The sequence below is a fragment of the Rhineura floridana genome, chromosome 3, assembly GCF_030035675.1.
Source record: "Rhineura floridana isolate rRhiFlo1 chromosome 3, rRhiFlo1.hap2, whole genome shotgun sequence".
NCBI lineage: Eukaryota > Metazoa > Chordata > Lepidosauria > Squamata > Rhineuridae > Rhineura > Rhineura floridana.
The window spans coordinates 5794477-5821334 of record NC_084482.1 but is presented as its reverse complement, the minus strand read 5'-3'; the positions used below and the strand labels follow the sequence as shown (position 1 = coordinate 5821334).

General features: G+C 45.7%; 1 protein-coding gene across 1 annotated transcript in view; it reads right to left on the bottom strand.

Annotated features, from left to right (window-relative positions):
* Positions 1-5395: 5395 nt before the first annotated feature.
* The window catches only part of ITIH6 (inter-alpha-trypsin inhibitor heavy chain family member 6), a 44862-nt gene continuing 23399 nt past the window's right edge, over positions 5396-26858 (bottom strand). The window contains exons 6-15 of the mRNA XM_061614098.1: positions 26272-26441; positions 22154-22270; positions 17665-17836; positions 15552-17354; positions 13586-13612; positions 10573-10602; positions 9923-9973; positions 9713-9826; positions 8559-8939; positions 5396-7084 (exon numbers count right to left, since the gene is read on the bottom strand). Of these exons, the coding sequence (XP_061470082.1) occupies positions 6849-7084; positions 8559-8939; positions 9713-9826; positions 9923-9973; positions 10573-10602; positions 13586-13612; positions 15552-17354; positions 17665-17836; positions 22154-22270; positions 26272-26441 (3101 nt within the window). The 3' untranslated portion in view covers positions 5396-6848. The remainder of the gene's footprint in view (positions 7085-8558; positions 8940-9712; positions 9827-9922; positions 9974-10572; positions 10603-13585; positions 13613-15551; positions 17355-17664; positions 17837-22153; positions 22271-26271; positions 26442-26858) is intronic.

The window sequence follows — 26858 nt, the reverse complement described above, 5'->3', positions numbered from 1 at the left end:
GGCACTGGGCAGAGGGGAAGCCCCTTTCCAAAAGGAAAACATTGTGAATAGTATCATTTTTTTCAGTGTTTCCCCCACCTTTTTATTCTACAGCAGGCACATACAGTCTCCCACCCAAATTTAAACCAAAGCTGTCCCTGGCCACATCCACACCAGACCTCTATTTCACTTTAGACAGTCATGGCATCTCCCAAAGAATCCTGGGAAGTGTAGTTAGTGAAGGGTGCTGAGAGTTGCTAGGAAATGCCCTGTTCCACTCACTGAGCTTCAATCAGAGCAGCTGACTGTTGACCCCCTTTGGCCACTGGAGCTCAGTCAGAGGAATGGGAGTCTCCTCTCAGCAGCCTTCACAAACTACACTGCCCAGGATCCTTTTAAGGGAAACCGTAACTGTCTAAAGTGAAATAAAGGTCTGGCATGGGTGTGGCCCCCTGATTTGCCAAGCCAAGCAGCTGTGAGTTTTACAACACTGACAGCTGGTTCTTACTGAGCCTGCTCAAGCTTATCATTGACTCCAATGCTAAATTTCTTCAATTAAAAAAATGCCTGGCTGATTTTTAATTAACTTTTAAACTGCAGAAGATGAAGGTCAGAGTATGGGGCAAGGTCAGTAACAGGATTACAGGTACTCTGTGAACATGGCTGGTTTTTAATTAATTTCAACAAATTATGAGAACACTGACAGCAAAAGTCCAGCGGGGTCTTTTTTCTTTTTTTACACTTTGAACTCCCTTTTTTTATCATTAATTTTATTCAAATTTTCAAACACAAAACAAAACAAAACAAAAAAGGAAACAGATTAAACAATAAAAATAAAATGTTGACTTCCGATTTGTCGCAGATCAGTTATAGGTCTATGATATATAACAAACCTGTCTCTTAATATATTACAAAATCACTTTCCTCCAGTAGTTATCTTAATTAATCATCAAATCTCATTAACATCACTTTATTCTTTCCGCAAAAAGTCAAAGAGAGGTTTCCACTCCTTGAGAAATATATCCATCGATTTTTCTCCAAATAAACATGTCAATTAATCCATCTCGTCAAGTCTGCTAAGTCCAGTAATTTCAATAGCCATTTTTCCATTATCAGTGTTAATTCCATCTTCCAACTTCCATCCTTGCATCCATAATAATCTTGCTGTCATAGCCATAGTCATATAGTAAGAGTCTGATGGGAATTTCCTTCATCACAAATATTTCCTTGCCGTCAATTCTGAATGTGTTGCTGAAATATTGTTGTAAAGTCATATCTCTGTTCCTCTTTTTTACAAAATGCACTAGCACATCTCTTGAGAGTTTTTCCATTGTCACATATCTGGAATTAAATCTATAAATTTTCTCTTTTTCACGTTCCACCAAATCATTCCAGTCCAGAAATTCCATCGAAGCATTGATAACTTTATCTCTGATATCTTCATCAATTTCTCCAGGGACAACGCCAAATTCCAAACAGTAATCTTTATCTCCAGGATCCACAAACTCCAAATATTTTTCCAGTTCCACACTTGATATATCTGTTCCAATCTCCAGGACTTGCATCCTCCCTTTAATTTTTGCCATAAAGTCCAAATCTTTTTCCAATTCCACATTTGATATATCTGATCCAATCTCCAGAATTTGCTCCTTCCCTTTAATTTCTTTTTCATCTTCTATTGCTTATCCATCTGCTCCTTTTCTCATATAATCCTTTATTTCTTTCAGCTCCTGTTTCACTTTACCAAATTCAGTTGCCAACTCTTGTCTACTCTGTCCCAGTTCTTGTTTCGTTATCTTAATCTCATCCATTATCTTCTGAAACATATCCAGAGAGGAAAACCCTTCCAGGGATACATCCAGGGTCTCTGCCACTTCTTTGATTGTCATTCTTAAAGCCGAAGAAAAAACCCTTCAAATTTCCAATATAGCCACAATTCCCAAGCAAAGAGTAATTTGCTTCTTTTTCCAGCAATAAGGGGGTTAATATTCCAGGCCTGTTGACATCATCTGGCCACCACAGTTCTTATCTCCCGCACGTCCAAGAATGCAAAATAAATTTGGTTCACAGCACCGAACAATTAGTAACATACACGAACAGCAGATTCGTCTAAAGAAAGTAGTCCAAGAAAAAGTAGTCCCAGACATATATCAATCAAATAATCATCTAGATCAGATTTTCTCTTCGGGTAAATTGCCCCTCATCTGTTTTAATCTTTATAGTTTCCAAATTCAGGCCAGCTTTTTGCCATAAAAAATAAGATAAGCTTTTTAAATTTTCTTTCCTCCTTCTTAATTCCTTGTATAAAAGAGAGAAGTGTAACTCACCCAGGTATCTTGATTTCTGATTCTTAAACAAATCTCTTTTACTGTAATAATTTAAGCCAAATGATAAGATTAAACAGAAGAAAGCTCGCCCGTTGTGGATTGTTTAAAAGAAAAAAGTCTTGCTTTTTTTCAGCCCAGCTTGCTGGAAGTCCTAACTCCGTCCTCGGCTGCTAGGTATGCCTTCCTTTCCCAGGGAATTCCTGATCGATTCCAGCCACCGACAGCCCAAACGAAGTTTCTGTGGATAATCTCTCGGTTCACCCTTGCCTGGGAGAACATTTATACCAGTCAAAGTTCCCTTTTGACTGATTTTAAACTGAAAAAAGCTTCCTGTGAGACAGAGCTCTCTCAGAGGCAGCCACAGGCGGAACAATCCTTCCGGGAAGTCTACACTTTGAACTCCCAATTCTCTCTGACTATTTTGCATATTCCCATGAAAATTTAGAGGGTTGTTAAGCAAGCGTTTATGAAATCAGGACAATAAGTTTTGTAAGATTTTGTTTTGAAATGAGCTTATGGGAAGCATCAGAATGGCATGGGGGTATTTTCAATTTATCATTGCAGAATGTGAAAAATCCACACTGGCTATAGTATACAGCCATTCTCATGGCTGTAAAATACAAGTGAAAGCACACACCTCCTCACAGGACAGTGCAGAGGAAGATTTCTACATCAGTACCATAATAAAAACAGACTAGGGGCCAGAGGGATGGACCATTCCCTTATTAACAAATGGAACTATGGTGGAATACAGGTTGGACACAGAAGCAAGGTAAATGTGATTATTGATACAATCTTTCAGGTTCCAAGATCAGATAAAGATCAGCCCATTTGTGATAGTGTATGGGAACACACAACCATTATTAGGGCTAAAACATGTCATGCTCTGAGACTTTTTTAAAGACTGCATGTGATAGAGGTATCCAGATGTCTTTGAAGGAATAGGCAAGATGGATAGTGTATATAAAATACAATTAATAGTGCCAAACAAACCAGTGATACACGCCCCTAGCAAAGTTCCTTTGGCTCTCAAGAAAAGCCTAGGAGATGAGCTTAAATGTATGGAGTCTTTAGGTATAATTGAAAAAGTAGAAGAGCCCACAGAATGCATTAATTCTTTAGTGCCCCGAGAGAAAAAAGATGGGGCACTCAGGTTGTGCCTCAATCCAAAATAAGTACATTCAAAGGGAATATTTTACTCCTCTAACTATACATTTTTGCAGACATGATGGGGGCAAAATATTTTTCAACTTTAGATGCTTTTCAGGATTCTGGTAAATATTATTAGACACAAAGAGTTCATGTTTATGCAAATTTAGTACACTTTTTGGGTGATATTGCTTCTGCAGATTGCTGTTTGGTATTAAATCTGCCTCTAAGCTGCACCACACAACAATGTAACACATTTTTGAAGAAATTGATGGTACTAAGGTATATATAGGTGACATTCTTATTTGAGGCAGTACTATAGAAAAACATGATGAACGACTACGGCTAGTTTAGAAAGAGCTCGAGCCACAGGGATGAAACTGAAGAAACAAATATGCAAATTCAGACTAAAGCAAAAAGCAAATAACCCATCTACGAGAAAGATTAATAGATGAAGACCTTCAGATAGATCTTGAGAGGCTGAGAGCCATCACAACCATGCCCCCTCCTCAGGATAAGGGGTGCAGAGATTTCTAAGCATGATGAACTTTGTAGGCAGACTCATACCCAACATGGCAACACTGAAATCCAATCTCAGAGCACTTTACAAAAACATGCTCAATGGACATGGAATGAAGGCACAATCCAAGAATTTGAACACTTGAAAATACTAATTAAAAAATATCCTGCATCATAGTAGTTTGATACTGAAAGGGAGACAAAACTGTCCACAGATGCCTCCAGAGAAGGCATTGGAGCTGATGTGAAGCAACGATATGGGAAAAAATCTGTGGCATACACTTCCAGGGTTCTCACCACCTCCGAATACAACTGTGCACAAATAGAAAAAGAGGCACTGGGCCTTGTATTTTGAGGTAAAAAAATCCACACCTTTATATATGGGCCCCCAATATGAACTGAAATAGACCACAAAACCTTGTCAACAAAGGCAAGGGCAAAAAGGGCCCTTGTGGATACTTTCCCAAGGATACAGAGGTTATTTTTTTCAGTTGCAGTTCTACAATATTTCCTTGAAGTTCACACCTGGATGAAATTTAGTGGTAGCTGATGCATTGTCCAGAGGTTTTAGCATAGTTGAGACAAGTAGTTGGACTGACTGTGAGACAGTTCATGTCAATCTATCATTTAAAAACTTGCCAGTGTCTACAAGAGCATGGGCTGAACTGAGACAGCCCACAGGTAAAGATGATATCCTTCAGATGGTCATACAGGCCATCTCCACCAGGGAGATAGTCAGCACACAGAAGGCCAAGCCCACACAGTCATCATACAGCTGACTGATGTAGTACTATTTCAAGGAGATAGGATTGTGGAACCCAAAGACAGAAATGCTTACCAAAATTATACGAAGGCTATTTTGGGAGAGAGAAAAGCAAGAGAGGTTTTATAGTGGCCACAAATGAACGAGGCTATAAACAAAAGAGGTTGATCCTACCCTGTGTTAAGTGTATCCACCTGCACAACAGAAAGAACCCATGGTTATTGAGCAAGAGGTTGTAGGACACTGGTACAAGCTGGGGGCAGATTTATTTACAGGTCAGGGGCATGACTACTTGCTAGTCATTGTTTCTTACTCAAACTGCCCACTTGAGGACACCATAGCTCAACCTGAGATCTATTTTTTTCCAGGCACAGGATACCTCAGATACTCAGGAGTGATAATGACCCTCAATTTACATCACAAGATTTTAAGAAGTTTTTGAAGGACTATGATTTTACTCATGTTAACTCTAGCCCAAGATACCCCTAGTTTTAATGGGCAGAGTGGAAATTGCAGAGCATTTGCTGATAAAGGCCTTGGGCTCAAACACAGATTCTAACTTGGCATTACTAAATTACAGGGCAACCTCACAAGAAATGGAGAAATCCCCTGCAGAGTTCTGGTTTAATAGAACACTCTAGAGCAGCCTCTCCCAACTAGTGGGCCACCAGATGTTGTTGGACCACAACTCCCACCAGCCTCAGCCAGCACTGCCAATGGTCAGGGAAGATGGGGATTGCGGCCCAACAACATCTGGTGGCACACCGGTTGGGAAAGGCTGCTCTAGACCAAACTGCCATGGGTGGAACACCTTAACTCTGACTCAAGGTGTTCAGACTATATTGCATAAGAGACTGACAGACACAATATTATGACACAGGGTCATGAGTACTGATTCCTGTACAACCCAAAAATGGTGTTTAGGTGCATGACAGTACCATGTGCACACAGAGGTCTGTTAATAAAAAAGTAACTTCCAGATCATATGAAATACAGACCTCAGATGGACAAATACTACAACAGACAGCATCTCCTCTAGATACCTAAAAGGAAAGGAAAGAAAGGAGGAACACAGCACCAAAAATGTCAGGGGAGAAACACTGAGCCTGTCATACCTCAGACAAATGAAGAGTCTTTGGAAATGAGTCCAAGAAGGTCCAGCTGAAACTGGAAGGCCCCAGAGAGACTTATAGAGCATTGTTAATTTTTTTTAGATTATATAACATGTTGTTCAGAAAAAAGGGAGATGCAAGAATAAATGGACTATACCTTTAAGGATACCTCCCATATCTTGTTTAGGAAGTTAGGCCCATGTAGGAGGCAGGGCTAGAAGCCAGAGTGAGAAAGTAGCTAAAGGAGAGAAGCTCTGTTGTACATAGTTTGGACATAAGTCTGTTTCTTGTTCAGTTCCTTTGACCTGCTCATCATTAAACTGGAAACATTACAGTGGCTGTCCTGCAGGACTCTTCTAACAGTGCTTGAAAAGGGCAGAGGTTGCTTGCGCGCCTGGTGGAACGGGCAGTTATTACAGAAACTACTGGCAGCCCTTCTGCTTCATAAACCAATGCAGTGCAGGCTTTAATCATTAACCTGAGCCCCATAACTAACTGTCCTCTCCTATCCTCTTATGTATTTTTTTTTAACAGTTCAGGTTATTTTTGTGAACTTTGGAGAAGTCTTTCCGGGGGTGGGCTATCCTCCCATCATAAGGGATAAAGGTGTTAGAAATTTGCACAGCCTTGCCAGTGGAAGGAGTGGAAGGAGTAATCCATTCAGGATTCCCTCCATCCATTAATGAAGAGATACCTCTGCAGTACATCCAGTGTCCCTTTCTGCGTTAAATCAATAAAACAATAAAGCAATAATAGGGATATAATTCATTTTCAATGTGTCTGTGATGTGGGAGACCTTTTTTTTTAATTATCTTTAACTGCGATTCCACACCTGCCTCCAGTCTACTGCAAAGGTCCTGGAAGAGAGACCACAGACTCTCCCTTCTGTTCCACATCGTCCCCCTAGCGTAAGGGCTAGGGGCATGGGGGACAGGGAATGGGACTTTTGCAGCTAGCTGGCTCAGGTGTTTCAGGCTGAGTCAATGAAGGGTGGCCAGCTCATATTTCCAGCATGTTGGAGGCTAAGTAGGAGATGTAGGGGCCCCCCAACAGCCCCTCCACATCCTTGCGCTTCACCAGCCAGCATGGTGCCTCATGAGCCCTCTGGGATGAATCCTTCAGTATCCTGGTGACCTCTGTGACTGGCACTTTGTTAGTCCCCCTCCACATCCAGGCTGCTTGCTCCCCTCCGGCTGGGTCTGGGGAAAGCCTGAGGTCGGCCTTCTGGAACTGGCCTGTGGAAGAGCAAAGAGGCCTTGTAGTAACCGTTGCACATGATGTGTGCATGAGAGAGAGCAGGAAAAGGCAGGTGGGGAACTGGACTGATGGAACAGCTAGTCAAACAAGACTTTTACACGCAGTGGTCGTATCAAGCACAGATGTGTTTTTCTGTAGTTTGGTCCTTAGGAATATCTTCCGTTATAAAAATCCAGGGTGGTTTTCCGAGGGACAGATAGTGAAGTGACATATTCCAAGGGGACAAAACATTTGGGTTGGTCTGGATTCTGCCACTGCAGGGATGGGGGAACTGCCCCCCCCAGCTGTCATCAACCCCAGCCAGCCAGCACTGCCAATGGTCAGGGATGATGGGACATCATCATGGCAACAGCTGGAGCAGCCAAAGTTCCACCCCCCCCCAGCCCGGCCCTGGCTACTGTGATCCTTGGAGGCCTGGGTATCCTTTCAGAAAGGAGTGAGATTTCAGAAAATGGATAAGATTCTCAACAAGGTTAGGGGGCCTGCACTTGGATACCGTCAGGTTCAAACTGGGGGAAAAGTGCTGTATTTTAAGAGCTTGTGTGCTAGTTACTTAGGATCAAGTTATATGTGACTCGAAAATCATCTTTGAATCCTACAATTGAGAGTTTCGTTTTCTCTATATTTTCTTAAAACCTGCAGCAGGATGTGTGTAAGAGAGATCCAGAGTGGGACCCCAGCACAGGGGAAGAGGTGTTTAACCACTTCCCCCTATGCTGTTTTTTCCTGTGAATATTGCCAGTTCAAAATTGCTTTCTGGGGAACTTCAGGAGAAATAGCAGCTTCAGGGGAGGGAAGATTTTCAACAGGAAAATTGCAGCAGATGTGAGGGAGAGAATGCTCCCCCATCCACCCTTGCTATGATCACGATACAGATCAGTGCCCCCCCCACTACTGCTGTTATTTTTTAAAAAATGCAAGAGACAAAGGAGGAGAATCCTATTCACAGGATTCATGTGTACATCAACCCTAATATACACATCATAAGAACCACACCAGAATTATCAATACCGAGTTGCTCTTTCTCACACACCCCTGCTCCTTTGTTTGTTGTTTTAGGCCAGGTGTGGGGAAACTTTAGCCCTCCAGATGTTGCTGGAGTCCAGCTCCCATCATCCCTGGGCATTGGCCATGCTGGCTGCAGCTGATGGAAATCAGAGTCCAGCAACATTTGGAGGGCCAAAGGTTCCCCATGCCTGTTTTAGGCAAAGGGATTTGTTCCTTTAGCATGCAGGGCTAGTGCCATAGACCTATTCAACTGTTTTTAAAAATAGGCAAGCAGTGTAAGGGTGCTCCTTAGAAATAATTCCCTGTAGCCTGGACTATGGCAATGCTATCCCATCACTCTTTACTCCTGCCATGGGCAGTACAAGAATGAGATAAACTGATGGGGTAGCAGGTATGGTGGCTGAGAGCAGCCTGGTAGCCAGGTTTGTAATAGGAGTTGCTCACCTAACAAGCCTCGTGCTGAAGCTGACAGCCCCTTGCCGTTCACCACGTAGAAGCCGAGATGGTCCAGCTGCAGGGCCGTGGGGTGGCTGTAGCGATGCAGCAGAACCAGGAACTCCACCTCGTGGCCAATCCACACAGTGACGTTGGCCTCAGGCCAGACAGAAATCGCTAGCTGGGGCTTGTGGATTACAGCCCGCTGGGCGAAGGGCAGCGCCAACTCATCTTCCCCGTGCAGCGTCACGCCCTGACGTGTCACATTAACCACGTAGCTAGCTTGTGAATGTTCCACTACCATGGCGATGGCATCAAAGTAGGTGCGGGGACGCTCCTCGTGGCCTGGCCTTAAAGGGGCCCCCATTAGGTGTCCATTGACTGACAACCCTGGGGCAAAGGAAGGCAATAGTCTGTAGTGAAACAGCAGTCTTTCCTCTTCCCCGCTTTCCCCCTAGAAGGGAGGGGGACGACAGGTGCTCTAATCCAGTGGTGGGGAACTTGTGCTCCTCCAGATGTAACTCTCATCACCCCTCATCATTGGCCCTGCTGAGAGTCCAACAATATCTGCAGGACCACAGGTGCCCCATGCCTACAAGTCTAGTCTAAGTCTAACCCCCTAGACCGGGTTGCTTTCCTCTCCCCCCCCACCCCCACCTGTCCCAACAGGAGCAGCTCTCTCTTTTCTCAGGATCACCAGCTGACCACAGTCCCTCTACCTGTCCAGATGCTGTAACAGGAGAGTACAAAATTGGGAGTGGGAAGAGTGTGCATTTCGTATTTTACTTAGATTTCCCCCTACTTTTATAAGATGCAGATGGGGGGTAAGTATATAGATGCCTTGGGGGTACTCTATTATATTTAAAATTGCTTCTTGTCAGGAACACTTTGAAGTGTTCAAAGGCACTGCGTCCTAGTTCCATTTTTAGTAGGAGCGGATTCCCTCGATAAAAATTATTTGCACATGCTCAGAGACACTGTCAGTTTTTTAAAAAGTTGTCATTGGATGGCACTCTGCATATGCTCACAGGCATCTAGCCTGAAATGCCAAAATTCTTGGAAACTTTTGTTGGTGACCCTACCTATCATCTGCACTTTGGGCCCTCTAAGTTGGCTCAGAAGAGACCTGGCCTATGTCAATATGAGGGCCCTACAGCCCTTACCTGTGACAGGGTCGCTCACCAAGCGCAGGATGTTCCCTGAGCATCCGTCCAGAGTGAAGCACAGGTTCCCCAGTGAATGTGGCAATCTTACTACGAAGTGAGGGTCTCCATCCACTACAAGGAAAAACAAACAAGCATGTGGGAAACTAGCCAGCAGTGTACATACAGAGGAGGCATAGGAATTCTGCATGGCTGGGAATAAATCCTTACCCCAGGAAGAGAAGGTGAAAAAGCCAGTGTTGGAGGAACCCACCAAGGTGTCTGGGAAGAGATATGTAAGAAGCACCATTAGATCCACTGGTCATTAAGCAGCCCTCTCAGCATATTTGGGCAGCATGTATCACTCCACCATCACCACCACATGCATCTCATTTTGGTGCCAAGGTAGACCCTGCGCCTCTATCTACCAGCTAATCCAGATCAGCTATCTTGATCAATATCCAGGCTCCTACAGGCACTGAAAAGGCCTTCCAGGATTGCCCAGGCAGTCTGAAGAAATGCACCAGCAGGTATAAACTTTGACTCAAGGAAATATGTATGTACACATACACACACATTTAGGGTTGCTAACTGTTTATTTTGAAAAAATAACCCTCCCCCCACCTCCCAGATAGGGCCATGGCAGATGTAAGGGGGGCAAAACATAGCAGATACGGGGCAGAGTCAGTATGGAATCTTGGCAGGTTGGCATAGAATCAGGATAGAGAGCCTGCTGGCTTAGAAGGGAAAGGGGAATTATGGGTTATGGGCAAAGCCTGGCTGAACTCAGACTTGACTGCATTTGCAGACCCCAACTTTGCCCAACAGAAGACCTCATTGGTCCCACCACTTGTCAGTCTTACTGTCCTGCAGAGAGGTACCTGAATCACTGTCCGGTTCTTCTACAAAATCTGCAAAGGAAAGCCTGTTTTCAGAGGAGTCAGCCAATAGACACCCATGGAAGCAAAGCTCCGCTGGTCCCAACACCCTAGACCCCTTTCCCGGAGAGCCCATCCCACCCCACTGCCTCGTGAATCTCTTCAGCATTCATTGTGAACGGGGTTATCTGTCGCTGCAAAATTCAAGAGAGTCACTGGCACAAAGGTGGTGCTTGCTGAGGTACAGATAGTTCACACTGCCCTTCCTTTGCCTTGCAGCCAGGAACAAGCAACTACAATGGGCTAGATTCCAAGCTCTGCCTGCCTGGAAGGCCAAGTACCAGTATCCTTAAGAACTTCCCCAATGCATATTGGTCTGAATTTTATCTGGAGCAATGTGGGAATTGTATATGAATACAGTGGCCGCTGGTGGCTCCATGTCAGTGGGGCTGTGGAATCCGTGTCGGGTTTTAGTCCAAACTTTCAAGGGACTGTCCAAGGATTCCACTGCACCACTGACATGGAGGTAATGGGATAGAATGGCTAGAACCCTGCGCTGGGAGGGAATAAAGCACCAATGCTTGTAACAAGAAGCCTGAACCAGTGGGGGTGATAGACAGAAAGTCATCCTATCCTTCACTCTATTTATTTATTTATTTATTTAATTTGTATCCCGCCCTTCCTCCCAGCAGGAGCCCAGGGCGGCAAACAAAGCACCAAAAAACTTTAAAACTTCATAAAAACATCTTAAAATACATGAATACAAAACAGCATTAAAAACAATTAAAACAACAACCTTAAAAAAGGGGTTAAAAACATTATTAAAAAACATATTAAACAATTCTGATACAGATGCAGACTGTATCACTCTACTGATTCCTTTTTTAGTAAACCACCTGTTGATATGAGTAGATTGCTTTTCTCAGGCTTTACTTCCTTCCTCCTTCATCATGTTAGATAGTGTGTGAGAGTGCTATCCTTATGACTCCATAATGGCCACATGTATACCTGTACTCAGAATGGCTTTGTTTCCCAGTAGTAATAAACCTTACATTTCTTTATACATTCAACCATCAGTCCTGCCAGACTAATCATTTCTGCACCAATATCCTGAACAAGAGAACACCACACAGTGCGGCATTTTGCAAATTCCATTTGTTTATCAGGAGGAGATTTGGGCTGCGGTGCCACCAATATGCGGATGACACCCAGCTCTATCTCTCGTTTAAGTCCTCACCAGAGTTGGCTGTGGATACCATCTCCAAGTGCCTGGAATCCGTAAGTGAATGGATGGGAAGGAATAGGCTGAAACTAAATCCCGACAAGACCGAGGTGTTGCTTGTGGGAGACAGGGGCAGGCTGGGGGATATAGACCTGGTGTTCAATGGGGTAAGATTGCCCCTAAAAGACCAGGTCCGCAGCCTCGGGGTCATTCTGGACTCCCAGCTGTCCATGGAGGCTCAGGTCTCGGCAGTGAGCCGGGCAGCTTGGTATCAATTACATCTGATACGGAGGTTGCAACCCTACCTGCCTGCCCATCTGCTCCCAGGGGTAATACAGGCCCTGGTCTTCTCTCGCCTAGACTACTGTAATGCGCTCTATGTGGGGTTACCCTTGAAAACGGTCCGGAAATTGCAACTGATACAGAATGCGGCGGCACGCTTGATTAAGAACAGCCGCCGCCGTGATCATATCACTCCGGTGTTGATAGATCTACACTGGCTACCAGTTGTTTACCGGGCCCAATTCAAGGTGTTGGTATTGACCTTTAAAGCCCTATACGGTTTCGGCCCAGTTTATCTGAAGGAGCGCCTCCAGCATCACCAATTATGCCGCCTGACGAGATCAGCCGCACAAGACCTTCTCTCGGTCCCACCAGTTAGGACAGTGAGGCTGGTGCGGACCAGAGAGAGGGCATTTTCGATTGTGGCCCCCACCCTCTGGAATTCCCTTCCTTTCGATCTTCGCCATGCCCCTTCCCTGATAGGTTTCCGCTGGGCCTTGAAGACCTGGCTGTTCAGGCAGGTCTACGGGATCTCTGGGGTGGTTTAGTTTTAATACTGATATTATTAATTATTATGATGATTCTTGTGGTTTTATTGTATTTATTGATGAAATTGTACGTCGCCTAGAGTGGCCGTTGATTCGGCCAGATAGGCGACTCAGAAATAAAATTTATTATTATTATTATTATTATTATTATTATTATTATTATATACCAGCCTTCCTTCTTCAACCTGATATCTTTTAGATGTTTAAGACTACAGCTCCCATCATTCCTGACCTTTTGAGCATCCTGGCTAGGGCTGAAGGGAGTTGTACTCCTAGAGCTGTAGGGCATCAGATTAGGGAAGGCTACTGTACATTAATATCTGTGTGGAGTTTTTTAAAAAAACTGACTCCACATTGTTCTGATATGATGTATGATATGACATGATACCAGGTAGATATGAACCTACCTGCTGGGCCTTTAGTTCTTCTGAGGCCCTCCTCTCTAAATTCCTCCTCTGAGGGAGGCTCAGAGGGTGGTGACAAGGGAGAGGGCCTTCTCAGTTGTGACTCTCCATCTGTGGAATGTGCACCACAGTGAGGTCTGTCCGGCACCTTCACTGACATTTTTTCAGCACCAGATAAACACTTCCCTTATTTCTCAGGCTTTTGATAGACTAGGATGATATTGTTTGTTATTAGTGTGCTGCCAAATCTTCCTGTGGTTGTATGGTGGTTGTTGCTGTTGTTTTGCTGTTGTTGTTTTTATTGTATGAGATATTTATTTATGTTTTTAACAATGTTGTAAGTCGCTTGGAGACCTTCGGGTAACAAGCAACTAAAACAATCTAAATAATAATAGTAATGTCAAGGCCCTGTATTAACAACTGTCCTGATTTCCAGCTGAAGGACATCTAAAATCAGGGGCAGTGAGATTGAAATCTGAGAAAACCTTTAAACATAGGAAATATGATGACCTCACCAGCCCCCCAAAATTCAGCATGAATATCAGTGATGGCAGAATTACCTGAATAGTCTTCATAATCCAGGCTTCCTGAGTAGAAGACAAGCAAAAGTTTAGAACCTGATTGATTTGGGAGCAGAATGGGAAGATGTCATAGCCAAGAATGAGTAGCCAATGTGGCAGCCTCCAGATACTGTTGGACTCAAACTCCTATCAGCCCTGCTGGTAGGGTCTGATGGGAACTGGAGTCCAACAACATCTGGAGGGCACCATGTTGGCTACCCCAGGCATAGATAATGTGGAGTCATAACAGGAAAGGATCTGGAGACAACTAAGGCCGCCAAAAAGAGCTGGCAGTGCAGGATGCATAGGATAGTGGGACTGAATGGGAAGATGCAATGAGTCCTAGACTGGGAGTAAGATGGTAAGGTTAGAGCACAGGTTAGGGTGGGGTAGGATCCAGTAGCAGGGAAGAAATTACTTAGATGGATGGTGCCAGCACCTGGAAGAACAGGAGAGTCAGCCCTGTAGCCAGCTTTCCTTGTAAGGGGGGAATTTGTTGGGGGGGGGTGTAGGTGCATAGTACCAATCAATGTCCCTCTCCACCCACTAGTGGAGAGGATGTGAGGGTCAGGCCAGGAAAGGAAAAGGCAGTGGCCTTCCCTCTCACTCCTCCTCCATGTAGACAGCGTGTAAACTTACATAATGTAAAGGCCAAGTTAACAGGAAATTTAGCATGAACATCAGGAATTAAATGACTGGCATATTTTTTGTTTCATAAGAAAAAAGATGTTAAGGATACAGTGAACAATGGGATACCAAAAATGTTAACTCCTCCTTGAGGATCCCTCCTTCTAATCTTGTTCCTGACCTTTAGATTGTCCTTCCTGTTCCCTTGATTGTCCAAGGGAAAACTTTTTAACTGGTTGCTATATAAAGGACTAACTAAGCAACTGAATATTGTGAAAAGCAATTACAATTTTCTTTATTGGTTACTAAGTTGATTTTTCGGCCCAGAAGCCCAGAAAAAGCCTCATGCTGAGCTGCACACATTGGGAAAATCAGAATTTAGGCCTGAGTTACAGCCTAGGTAGCCAGGCTGTATTGTACACAGCAGTGTTTCTGTTCCTCTAGGGATGTTTTATCCTTTGCTATCAAGTACTCAAGAAAAATAAGAAAAATAGCCACTATGATTGTGACTATAGTGAGTGCTTTAAAATAATAAAAGATAGTAACTTAGGGTAGATATTTTTCAGATCAATTTATCTTTTTATTTCACTCTTTAACAATAAGAACCCAATCGTGCTCTACTCATCCGCAGACTAATAAGCATGCTTCTTTATTGCTGTTTGAGTAGAGAACACAACTGAAACTGAAAAGCAGAGCAAAGCCTATACCCCACAATACAATACTGTACAATACTGTACCCCACAATACAAAGTTCTAATTTTTGACTCTTCAAGGGACATGTTATTCTATAGACTGTTTTTTCAGGATCGCTTAATTAATTATAGGGTGATTGTGATTATGAAAAATCTACCCTCAGGCAGGGAAAGTCTTGAGTGAGCAGACTTTGGGGGTGCAATCACCCTCCCCTATTCTTAAATTGCTCCTATTCTTAAACAAGCTATCAATCTTTTAAATAGAGGCTGTCACTGTCTGTCATGACACAAAATAAAAAGTCAATTTCCAAAAAAAAAAAGAGGTCCAGGGGGGAAACACAGCTCTAGGGGGGGCAGTGAACCCATTTGCCCTACCCTGGCTACAGGGCTGCAGTAGAGTAGTTAAGGCCTACAGGTAATGACCAATCCAAGTTCCTCATCAAACAAGACCCCAGTCCACCCGTCTTGCTGCTCTCCCAGTGGTTGGAAACCAGCAGCAGGGAAGTTGGATTAAGGATCATGGCAGTGATGCAAGTACCACAGTCTTGTGGAATGGGGGATGAGGGGAGATACGTGGCTTACAATATGTTGCTGAGCTTTGAGGAAGGCACAAAAATGCAAAGCCACCCCTGATTCCTCGCACCTACCTGGGTGTCTCCTGGATGTCACAAAACTATACATAGCTGGTGGGTTCAGTGACTCCACATATTCCGTGTCCTGGTCAGTGGCTGAGTGTAGTTCAGACTCCCCAGGCAGGAGGAGGAGGCCGATGTCTGAGAAAGGTGTGGTGCTGCTAGGAATCCTGCTGATGCCCTCTAACTCTGCTCCCAGAGTCACTAGGGATGTAGCTCCAGGTGCTGTGCCCCAAGGGACTGTGCTATTCCATGGGGGCTTATTGGTGTGCATCTCCATGGCTGTCCCACCTTTCAGAGTTGTTGTCTTACTCCAGGGGATGTTCCCTGTCTCCACCGTGGTAGTACTTGCCTGCCAGGTTGTATGTGGCTGGTGCTCAGTGGCTGGCTGAGGCGTCATCTCCACCTGCTCCCGGGGATGGGCATGACCCCCCAGTACCTTTGCACTGCCAGATGGGTGCACTGTCATTGGAGGCCTACTGTGCACTGTGCTGGGGCCTCCTGCCTGGATCTTGGCAATGGCCGTTCCTCTAGTCTCCAGAATAGAGTGTGGCGGAAGCGTGACCTTGAGTCTGCCAGCTCTGGTGGGGCTGGGCTTGGGCGGCCTGGTTGCCTTAAAGGAGGCTGTGTCTCTGGGTGGTTTAGTGGACCTGTGGAAAACAGCAGGAGTCAGAGACATGACAGTCACTCCTGGCATTGGTGTGGCTGCTTTGGTGTGACTGGAAGCAGTGGGTACTGGGGGAGTGAAGGTAGTAGTACTAGTTGTGATGGCGGTCATGGCAGCAAATGGTGGAGATGTGGCTCTGACTGCTTTGGTGACTCTCGCTGTCACTGAGACCAGGGGAGTGGTAGCAGCTCCCAGCCCTGCCATTCCCTTGGGGGCTTTTGTGACCATGAGGGCTTTTGTGGTAGCTCCAAGTATAGGCATGATTTTAGTCACTTTAGAGAGCCCTGGTGTAGCAGAAGTCCCCAGTGCTGGGGGAGTGGCCTTAAGTGCTCTGGTTGCCCCAGGAGGGACGGTAGCAGCTTTTCTAGGCCGGTCCTTCTCTCTCTCCTCATCTGGACGCACCACAATCAGGGAGGTGACGGGGGTGACAAAGTTGTACTTCAGTGACAGGTTGGTGGCCTTTTCATTCAGCAGGCGTCGGGCGGCTGTGTCATTGGCTCGGAACCGGGCCTGCAGCAGATCCTGAATGGTGAAGTAGGCCCACAGCCTCTGCACAAAGTGACCAATCTTGCTGGCATCCCCAGAGCAGCCAAAGGGAGATGCTTCAGTGGCGTTGACAGAGATGTCATTTTCCAGGCTCAGCAGACCCTCCTGCCCATGCCCTGTGGTGCGTACTCGCAGTTCCGAGACCCCTGGCTTCACCCGCCCAGCCACAACAAGCTCAGAACCCTGAAAGTAGTTGGGGAAGAGGTTCTGGGTGAGGTCTTCGGCCACCCCATCCAGGTAGGCCAGCTCCACATCATACAGCAAAGGGCTAGCAATCTCATCATAGAAACCCTTCAGCTGCAAAGTGGCATCAGCATCCTCGTATATACGCCGGGCCACACCGCGGTTCTCTAGAGAGAGGCGCCTCAGTAGTCCATAGTCAGCGTCATCACCAAAGGCCAGACCGAAGAGTGAGATGGTGCCCTTCAGAGCCTGCTGAGCGTTGGAGAGAATGCGGCTGCCGGCTGTCACCCCTGAGGTGGGTTCACCATCTGTCAGGAAGATGATCAGTGGGATTCTTGGTTCCCACATAACCTTTTCCGCCACTGGAGAGCTCTGGTTGAAGATGGAGGCAGCGGCAAGCAGAGCTGCATTGATGTCAGTCCCTAGGGAGCAGAAGGCCCAGGGAAAACAGAAAACAAGACTGCTAAATTCCCTGGAAAGAATGGTGGTATCTAAAGGAACAGATAGAGATGGCTACAAGTCAGGGCGTCTAGGTCTCACCCAAAGGGTAGAATTTAGGTTCTACAAAGTGGGTGTTGGCAGCTTCAATCTACCCCAGTTTCAGCTCCTGTGAGTAAGAGGGGGGCTCAAGAGAGGAAATCTGGAGCATTGTTCCTGATAATGGCTCATTTCATCATTGACCCAAGAACCACCACCACCAGCAATTATCCTGGCCAGCCCAGCAGCACTCACATCCGTCAGCTTCCATCTTGCTGATGTAGTCTTTGGCCCTACGAATATTCTGTGGTGTAGCTTGGATAGACTGGCTGGACTTCCAGACATTCACATAGTCCGAGAAAGTAACAATATTGAAGTAGTCATCTTGGTGGAGGTCACTTAGTATGACGTGCATAGCTTTCTTGGTCTGTGGAACAGAAGGCAAGGTGGGTGAGAGGGAATGGCCTCACTCAGTCCCCCCCCCTTCACAAAACATTTGCTTAAGTACACTTTGATCTATCTTTCTCAAGCAGCAAGGGGCTGTTGTTTGAACCTTCCCAGACACAGGCCCATTCAACTCATCTGCAGCTCAGGTATTTGCTGGCAAAGTCCATGGTGCTGCAGACTAGAAATTGCCTCTTGCAACTTTATTTTATTTTTAATAAATGTTGATCCTGCCCTTCCTCCCAAAGGAGCCCAGGGCAGCAAGCAATAAAGCAGTAAGACAATACCATACAAATAAAATTAAAAATGTATTTAAAAACATTAAGAACATCTAAAAACATTTTCAGTCACATACCCTCGCTGCTAATGATTTGAAGGCTGCCTGGAACAGTATCTTTTAGTCATCAAATGCCTGGGTGAACAGAAATGTTTTTATATTCCTCCTGAAAGTTAATAATGATGTGCCTCACCAGGGATAGCATTCCACAAACAGGGAAGCCTCTAATGGGCCAGCACCAACTGGGCAGCACCTAGTGGGAGCACCACCAACAGGGCTTCCCCTGCCAATTGTAGGGCCCAGGATAGTTGATACGGGGGGAAGCACTCTGTTAGGTAGTTGGGCCCCAAACTGTTCAGGGCTTTTTATGCTAGCTGGTACTGACCCCTTGAGTTGGACCCAGTAGCTCACTGGCAGCCAGGGCAACACGTTCAGGACCAGTGACATGTGGTCCCACTGAGTGACATATACTTGACCAGCCCACCCCATGGTATAATAGACGTTTATTTCAGATGATCAGCGGTCTGTGAAATACAAATGTCAGAACACTAGCCTGTAAAAGGTAAAGGTAAAAGTGTCCCCGCACTTGTAGTGCGAGTCGTTTCCGACTCTTAGGGTGACGTCTTGCAACGTTTACTAGGCAGTCCGTATATATGGGGTGGGATTGCCAGTTCCTTCCCCGGCCTTTCTTTACCCCCCAGCATATACCGGGTACTCCTTTTACCGACCACAGATGGATGGAAGGCTGAGTGGACCTCGACCCCTGTTACCAGAGATTCGACTTCCTCCTTTTGTTGGAATCTAACTCCGGCCGTGAGCAGAGCTTCGGCTGCGTTACCACCGCTTACCACATTATGTTAGTCACGTGTTTAAAAAACAAACATGCTTACACTGGCCACTTTTTTCATGAAAAGAAAGGTGGGGGGAAAGCAGCTACAGAGCCCCAATCTGAAATGTGCTTCTGGTCCAGATTGGGGCCTGTGCCAGTTTTCTGCCAAAAACCATTCTCTCCTGACTGATTTTTGCCCCTGAAACTGCAAACACCTTTGGAAGCAAATAGCAGCCAGCTAGGGGTGGTTTTCAACAGAAAACTGGCACTGGCCCCAATCTGGAAGAGGAACACATGCCATCTGGAATAAGAAAACTGCATTTTAACAGCAATAGGCCAGAGAGGGTCATGTGACTCCTGTTAAAGCTTCCAGGTCAAGTATGAGCAAGAAGGGAATTTGATTGCTCCCTGTGAGAGATTATGTCCCCCTTCACTTTCACTTTGCCCTCCTCCCCATCAGTTTGACAGGAGCTGGGTCTGACCCTAAGCCATAGAACCCTACCAATATTTCCTACGTTCAGTGTTTTATATCCTCTGTGTGTGCTACTTTCAGGATTAGGCGCATGCTAGATATGGGGGTGGGGAATTTGATTCAGTTTGCATTTATTGAATTTGCACTTTTCAAAACAATATGTGAACCGAAACATAGCAAGCCATCCTTCAAAATTTGCACTTCTCTGAATTTTGAAATGCAGTTCTCCTACCAAGTAATGTGTACCAAAAATGCATATACTAGGGGCTCATCCAAACTCACCTGGATAATCTACATTTTGCCTATTCATGTTGTGCTTGGATAGTCCCCACTTCTGTTTTTTTCCCACTTTTTCGCCTGTTTTTTTACTTTTTAAAATGTCCAGAAAACCGCTGTTTTTTCCCCACACATCAAACATTCTTTCCGGATTTTCCCAAAGTCCAACCTCTAACTCCACCCCTATGAGCCAATTGGTCCACAGACTATGACGTGTGCTCCCTGCACCGAAGTACACGCAGGCGCTTGGACGCAAGAGCGGGAAATTTGAATTTAAGTTGCTGTAATGGAGGACGACCGGGGAAGCTAGCGGAGGGTGAGTGAGCAATGTATCCCCTCACTTCCAAACAATTTCCCCCTGAATGTGAAATTAACAAGCAGCAGCAGCAGCAGCAGCTCTGCAAAATGGACATAAAGGGATCGGATTATTATGCTTTGCAACTATTTTGTTTTGGATACAATGTATCTGCTCACCTTGAAACAATTTCCACTTAAGTGTGAAATTAACAAGCACTGGCAGCAGGCATTAGCTGCAGCTCTGCAGAGAGCAAGAAACACTTCTCCTTTCATCCTTAAGAGGGGCAAAATAAAAGGGAAGAAGGGGGGAAGAGAGAAAAGGGGAAAAAACCTAACTGCTCTTAAAAGCCAGGTAGAGCGTGGAGTCCAGGGCCAGGTCTGTGCCGATCTCCTTCGCCCTGGAAGTTTGTGAGTGCTCTGAGCTGAGGGCAAGTGTGAAGTGGGCAGGGTGCCCTTCCTTCCCCTTCCCTGCTAACCACCCCTACATTTAAGGCCACCAAGACCAGAGGCTGCAATGTGCCTTGCAGTTACTACTGCGGAACCAAGCAGATTCTTGCAAGTTGGGGATTTGGGGAAAGTTCCCAGGCAGCCTTGAGCTCAGGAGCCATCTCCATGTCACACATGAGCAGCAGTAGGGGCATGCATCGTTCGCTGGCCAGAGAAGGAGCAGGTGCAGGGAGCTTACTTCCCTCTGCTGTTTGTGGGCAGGGGGAATGGGACCTCAGTTTGCTTCTGCTTGTTCTGTCTCCCTCCCTTCCTCCCAAAAGTTAAGCAAGTAGCCCAGAGAGGAGAGGAGAGTGACATTCCAGGCAGAGGGAGGAGCACCCAAGAGGCAGCATGAAGCAAAGGGCAAGGCATGAGGAGGCTTTCTTGTGGTAACTGCAGGGCAGTGCAGTGAACAGATGAGCTGTGAGGTGGCCGGCACCCCGCCCTCCAGCCTTTTGTTGCGGCTACTGCCCTTGGCTTCCATCTGCCTGGGCAGTGCAGCGACCCGTGCTGAGGCTGATGACCACCTGGTCGGCAGTCCACCGTGACCTGCCACCCCTCACTAGCTTGCCCTCCCCCTGGCTGCTCACTCGCCCTCGGCGAGGCACTCCGGGACCCAGCAACCAGCCTGAGTGGCGGAAAGAAGCACAGAGCCGGCAGGAGGGTGGAGTGGAAGGGATCTCTTCGCCTCCGTCCTGCCCTCCGGCAGCTTAAAGGGGTAGCCCCCGGTTACCAAGCACCCGGCGCTGCGGTAGCAACTATGTTACCAGGGCTTTGTTACACACGCACTTTGCCTCAGGTCGAGAAGCAGGAAAAGCTAAGGGGAGTTTACCCAGCCACTGTAGTACCTCCTTGTGTGCAAATGCGGAAATGCACATTTCCGCATCTGAGGAGTACAACGTAACATCCCACGGCTCTGATTGGTTCAGCTTCCTGGGCTTTTCCAAGCACATTCCTGCACATGCGCTGAAGTGGAAATACGTGATTGGCTGAAAATGAAGGAAGGGGAATGGGGAAACCCCAATGACCGCCCACAGAATGCCTCCTGCTCTAAAGTCCGCGGTATTACATCCGAGCCCCTAACGTTGCAGTGGATGATTCACGCTTTAAAAAAGATAATCGCATTTTCCACAGTTGTGCCAAAGCGGATTTAACCACGAGAAAATGTGCTTTTGTGCAGGACGCCATCAGGACGACCGAAAAATAATGAGAACACAAAGCGGTCATGTCACACATTATACAGTCGTCTGGATGAGCCCTAGGATAAAGTATGCACATAAATGCATATATTAGTGAAAATAACATGCAAAAATGCAATATATGGGGAAATATTTGTGGAATCTTGTATGTGGGACTATACGAGAAGCATAACAAAGAAATTCATGTCCCTTTAGCATCCAAAGTTTAGATTCTCCATTTAAAGTGGAAATGTCTATACCTGCACTTCTATTTATCTTCACACAGCCTCTTCACACTGACATGAAAACATCATTCAAATATTGGGCAGCACGCGAAGTCCAATCCTAGCATATAACTATCAAGAAAGATGGACAGTTTGGCAAATAACAACCCCGTCACCTCTTCATTCTTCTCTGGACCATGGCACACACGCACCTGCACACACACACACACACACACCAATTCTGGTGACACAGGACTTCACCTGTTTCATCTTGGTTCCATACATGGAGCCGCTGACATCAATAACGAACACCACATCCTTCTGTACAGGGGGCAGCCCCCTTGGGGCAAAGTAGTGAACGAAGTAGCCATTGTATATCTGAGAAAGAGAGAGAGAGAAATATAATGGTCACAGTGAGAAGGGATATCACTTTAAAAAACAAGAGAGTTTACTGTGGTGCGGGATCCTGACTGGTTTATTAGGCAAAGGCTCTGTACGTTATCATCTAACATCCCCCCCCGGGCAAACTATAAATTAATAATTCTAACAAATTCACTCAAGCCAACCATCTATTCCCACAGTATGGAGCTCTTAATTTACTCTCCACATCTATTTCTGTATTGCCTTTCTTTCTTATGTAGATGAGTTCATGAAGAACGTATTACAAAAAGCGCAATCGCAAACAATTCCAAAGAGGAAGAAAAATGGAAGACATCAGAAAAAGCCAATGTGGCTACATGGAAGACTGGTGGAGGAGGTAAAAATAAAAAAGAGCATGTATAAAGAATGGAAGGAAGGACGCATCACCAAGGAAGAGTACCAACGAGCGGCTCGGGCTTGCAGGAATAGCGTAAGGAAAGCTAATACCCAGAATGAGCTGAGGCTGGCGAGGGAAGCGAGGAACAACAAAAAGGGGGTTTTCAGATATGTTCGAAGCAAGAGAAAGACCAAGGAAACGGTGGGACTGCTGCTCAATGAGGATGGCAAAATGTTGACAGATAACAAGGAAAAGGCAGAACTGCTCAACGCCTATTTTGCCTCCATATTCTCCCAAAAAGGGAACAGTGTGCAACCTTCCATCGGTAGCAATCTCAGTAAGGGGTCAGGATTGCAGTTCAAGATTGATAAGGAGATAGTCAGGAAATACCTAGTTAACCTAAATGAGTTCAAATCTCCAGGGCCTGATGAACTGCATTCCAGAGTATTGAAGGAACTTACTGATGTACTCTCAGAACCTCTTGCCATCATCTTTGAGAAATCCTGGAGAACGGGAGAGGTGCCGGGAGAGGTGCCGGGCAAACGTCGTCCCGCTCTTTAAAAAGGGTAAAAAAGAAGATCCAGGGAATTACAGGCCAGTCAGTCTGACTTCAATACCGGGAAAGATATTAGAACAGATAATAAAAGAGTCCATTGGCAACTATCTAGATGACAATGCTGTGATTAGTAGGAGCCAGCATGAGTTTGTCAAGAAAAAATCATGTCAAACTAATCTCATCTCTTTTTTTGATTGGGTCACTGGCTTAGTAGATGGTGGAAATGCTGTAGATGTCATCTATCTAGATTTCAGCAAAGCGTTTGACAAAGTCCCCCACGACCTTTTGATTAGTAAACTGGTCAAATGCGGACTAGATGGAAATACTGTCAGGTGGATTCACAACTGGTTGGAAAACCGTACTCAAAGAGTGGTCGTCAGTGGCTCTGCTTCGGACTGGAAGGAGGTTTCGAGTGGAGTGCCACAGGGTTCTGTCCTGGGGCCGATACTCTTCAACATTTTTATCAATCACTTAGATGATGGGGTGGAGGGAAGCCTTATGAAGTTTGTGGATGATACGAAACTGGGAGGGATAGCTAACACAATGGAAGACAGGAATAAAATCCAAAGGGACCTGGATAGACTAGAAAATTGGGCTGAAATTAATAAAATGAAATTCAATAAAGACAAATGCAGGATTCTGCATTTAGGCCACAAAAACAAAATGCATGGGTACAGGATGGGAAATACCCGGCTTAGCAGTAGTGCGTGTGAGAAGGACCTTGGAATTGTAGTGGATCGCAAGTTGAACATGACCCAGCAGTGTGATGCTGCGGCAAAAAAGGCAAACGCGGTTTTGGGCTGCATAAACAGAGCTATAGTTTCCAGGTCGAGGGAAGTAATAGTTCCACTATATTCTGCATTGGTCAGGCCTCATCTGGAATACTGCGTTCAGTTCTGGGCGCCTCATTTTAAGAAAGATATAGATAAGTTAGAGCGGGTTCAGAAGAGGGCGACGAGGATGATAGCCGGTATGGAGAACAAGTCTTATGAGGAAAGGTTGAAGGAACTTGGCATGTTCAGTCTGGTGAAGAGAAGGCTGAGGGGTGACATGATTGCACTCTTTAAGTACCTGAAGGGCTGTCACATGGAGGAGGGTACAGATTTGTTCTCTGCTGCTCCAGAGGGTAGGACTAGGTCTAATGGTTTTAAGTTGCAGGAGCGTAGATTCAGATTGGACATTAGAAGGAACTTCTTGACAGTAAGGGCAGTTCGGCTATGGAACCGACTGCCTAGGGAGGTGGTGGGATCCCCTTCGCTGGATGTCTTCAAGCAGAGGCTGGACAGCTATCTGCGGGAGATGCTCCAGCTGTGGATTTCCTGCTGTGAGCAGGGGGTTGGACTCGATGGCCTACAAGGCCCCTTCCAACTCTATGATTCTATGATTCTATCTGCAAACCAATCCATTTGTCATGGTTCCCTCTGAGTCCTCTGATTCAGACCAGAAGTAGGAGGCACCTGAGGACGAGGATTCAAAGGAAGCTGGGGAGGAACAGAGCCCACTTGATGAAGCCCCCCAGTGCCCCCAGATGTGCCTGGACCTGATGAGACAGGAGATCCAGGGGGGTGCCTGTGAGGCGTCCTTCCCTGGCTCTCCCTGTCAGGTTCCTACCTGCTCGTGGTTACTGCCTGTCTCTAGGCACCACCAAGGACTCCACCAGTCCGGACCGCTCTCTCTTATGATTTCTCTCCCCGCTCTAGCACAGATCTCAACAGATCCCCCTGCTAGGCAACCACCAGTAACGTCCCAATACTAGTATTCCCAGAGACTCTGAATACTGGTATTGTTATTCTCTTCACCGCTGCCACCATTTGTTACAGTTCCCCTTCAGCCTTGGTCATTACCTTACCCTCCCTTCTGGTCTGTGAAACCCCAGCCAAGGATCAGGCCTTTGGTAAACCAAATTAAGTATTTATTAAAGATAACAAAACTAACAAGATTAACAGGATTTCTTCTTAAGGCACATAAGCATATGGTTTTACTCAATACTAATCCGAACTCCACCTCCCTCCTTCTTCACTCTCTCCTGACAAACAACTCTCTCAAACCCCACCAAGCAATCCACTCTTTCTCTTTTCCCCCCTATTCCACAATTTACCACCTCACATTCCCCAGATTTACCTGTCATCCTTTCATTTATACTGTCAGCCATTTTAAACATTCAGCCAATCATCAAGCATTCTATTGCCGATTCACTCCCCCTCCTCTTTCACTACTTACCATGTATACTCTAAACAACCAGCACTTACCATATATACACTAATATATAGGAACATCACAGTGCCCCTTCCCATAATGTGGAGGGGGGGGTTCAGGGGCCAGCTTGCTGTAATAGAGCGGGAGAATTCAGACAAGGGGATGTGCCCCACTAGGTCACATCCACACCAAACGTTGAAAGCACTCTTATGGCACTGTAACAGTCATAGCTTCCCTCCAGAGGATCCTGGGAGCTGTGGTTTGTTAAACATGGTAGGATTTGTAGCTCTGTGAGAGGTAAACCATAGTTCCTGGGATTCTTTGTGGGGCAGGGGGGGAGTCATGACTGTTAAAGTGGTATTTTCAATGTATTCTGTGCATGTGACTAAAATCTGTATGGGCAATACAGGATTATCAGAAGAGCAGTAGCTACATAACATTGTCCTGCACAACTCTGTAACCCTCTCCATGCAAAAAATGAAATACATTATACAAAATAGTAATTGTTGTATGGTATATTATGCAAAAAATCAGAAATTATGCAAATGTGCATGGTTTATGTAGACATTATTTGCATAATTTATAAACTTTGCATGGTTCCGTTTTTATGGAAACAGAATTTACTTATTTTGCATCAAGTACACATAGAGCCCTGCCTACCTATGGGCTTCTAGAGGAATTTGACCAACCAGTGTTGGAACACAGCTGGACTTTGGTTTCATCCAACAAGGCAATTCTCATGCTCTCATCGTTAGTCTCTGCCTGGGTCCCTCTGTATCACACCATCCTGCCTTACCCTTTCTAAGACAGTCTTGATGCCCAAAATGTTCCTTCTATTCCTGGTTCTGGTTGTGTAGCTTCTTCCCTAACCTGTACATCGCCTGCAACATCCGGCATAGTCACATCATACTGAACCACAAAATCGCCCATGATTCCTGAGCTGGAGAACACTGTCTGTTCTTGGGGGGTTGGGTTGAAGACAATCCAAGCACAGTGTGTTCCTTTCTCCACCCGGGTGGATGGTGGCACATCAGCATCACCTGAGAAGGAATGGTAATTTCATCAGTAGAGGAGTTTGAAGGCTACTAGCTCATGATGACACACATGTATGATTCAGCTTTCCTAGAACTAGCACTACAGATGGAACTTCCAAATGATTTTAACTGGGGTCAGTTCAGACAATCACCTGCAAGTAATTCAATGTACAGAAACCAAGTGATGGAAGATGGATTCCCAAGGCCTGGTATCTACAGGATGGCTGTTGTTACATTTATCATGAAATTTGAGCAGAGTATCAGCTTTCAGGTGTCTTTGTTTGTCTGTGCTGAAAGCCTAAGATCTCAGGAGGTAAAACTGTAAGCAGTACAACCGATGCCGAAATGTGCAGTTAACATCTTGTGTTATAACAATGATTAAAGGGTGAGGGAGTGTTATAGCCCCAAGCATCGCCAAATGCT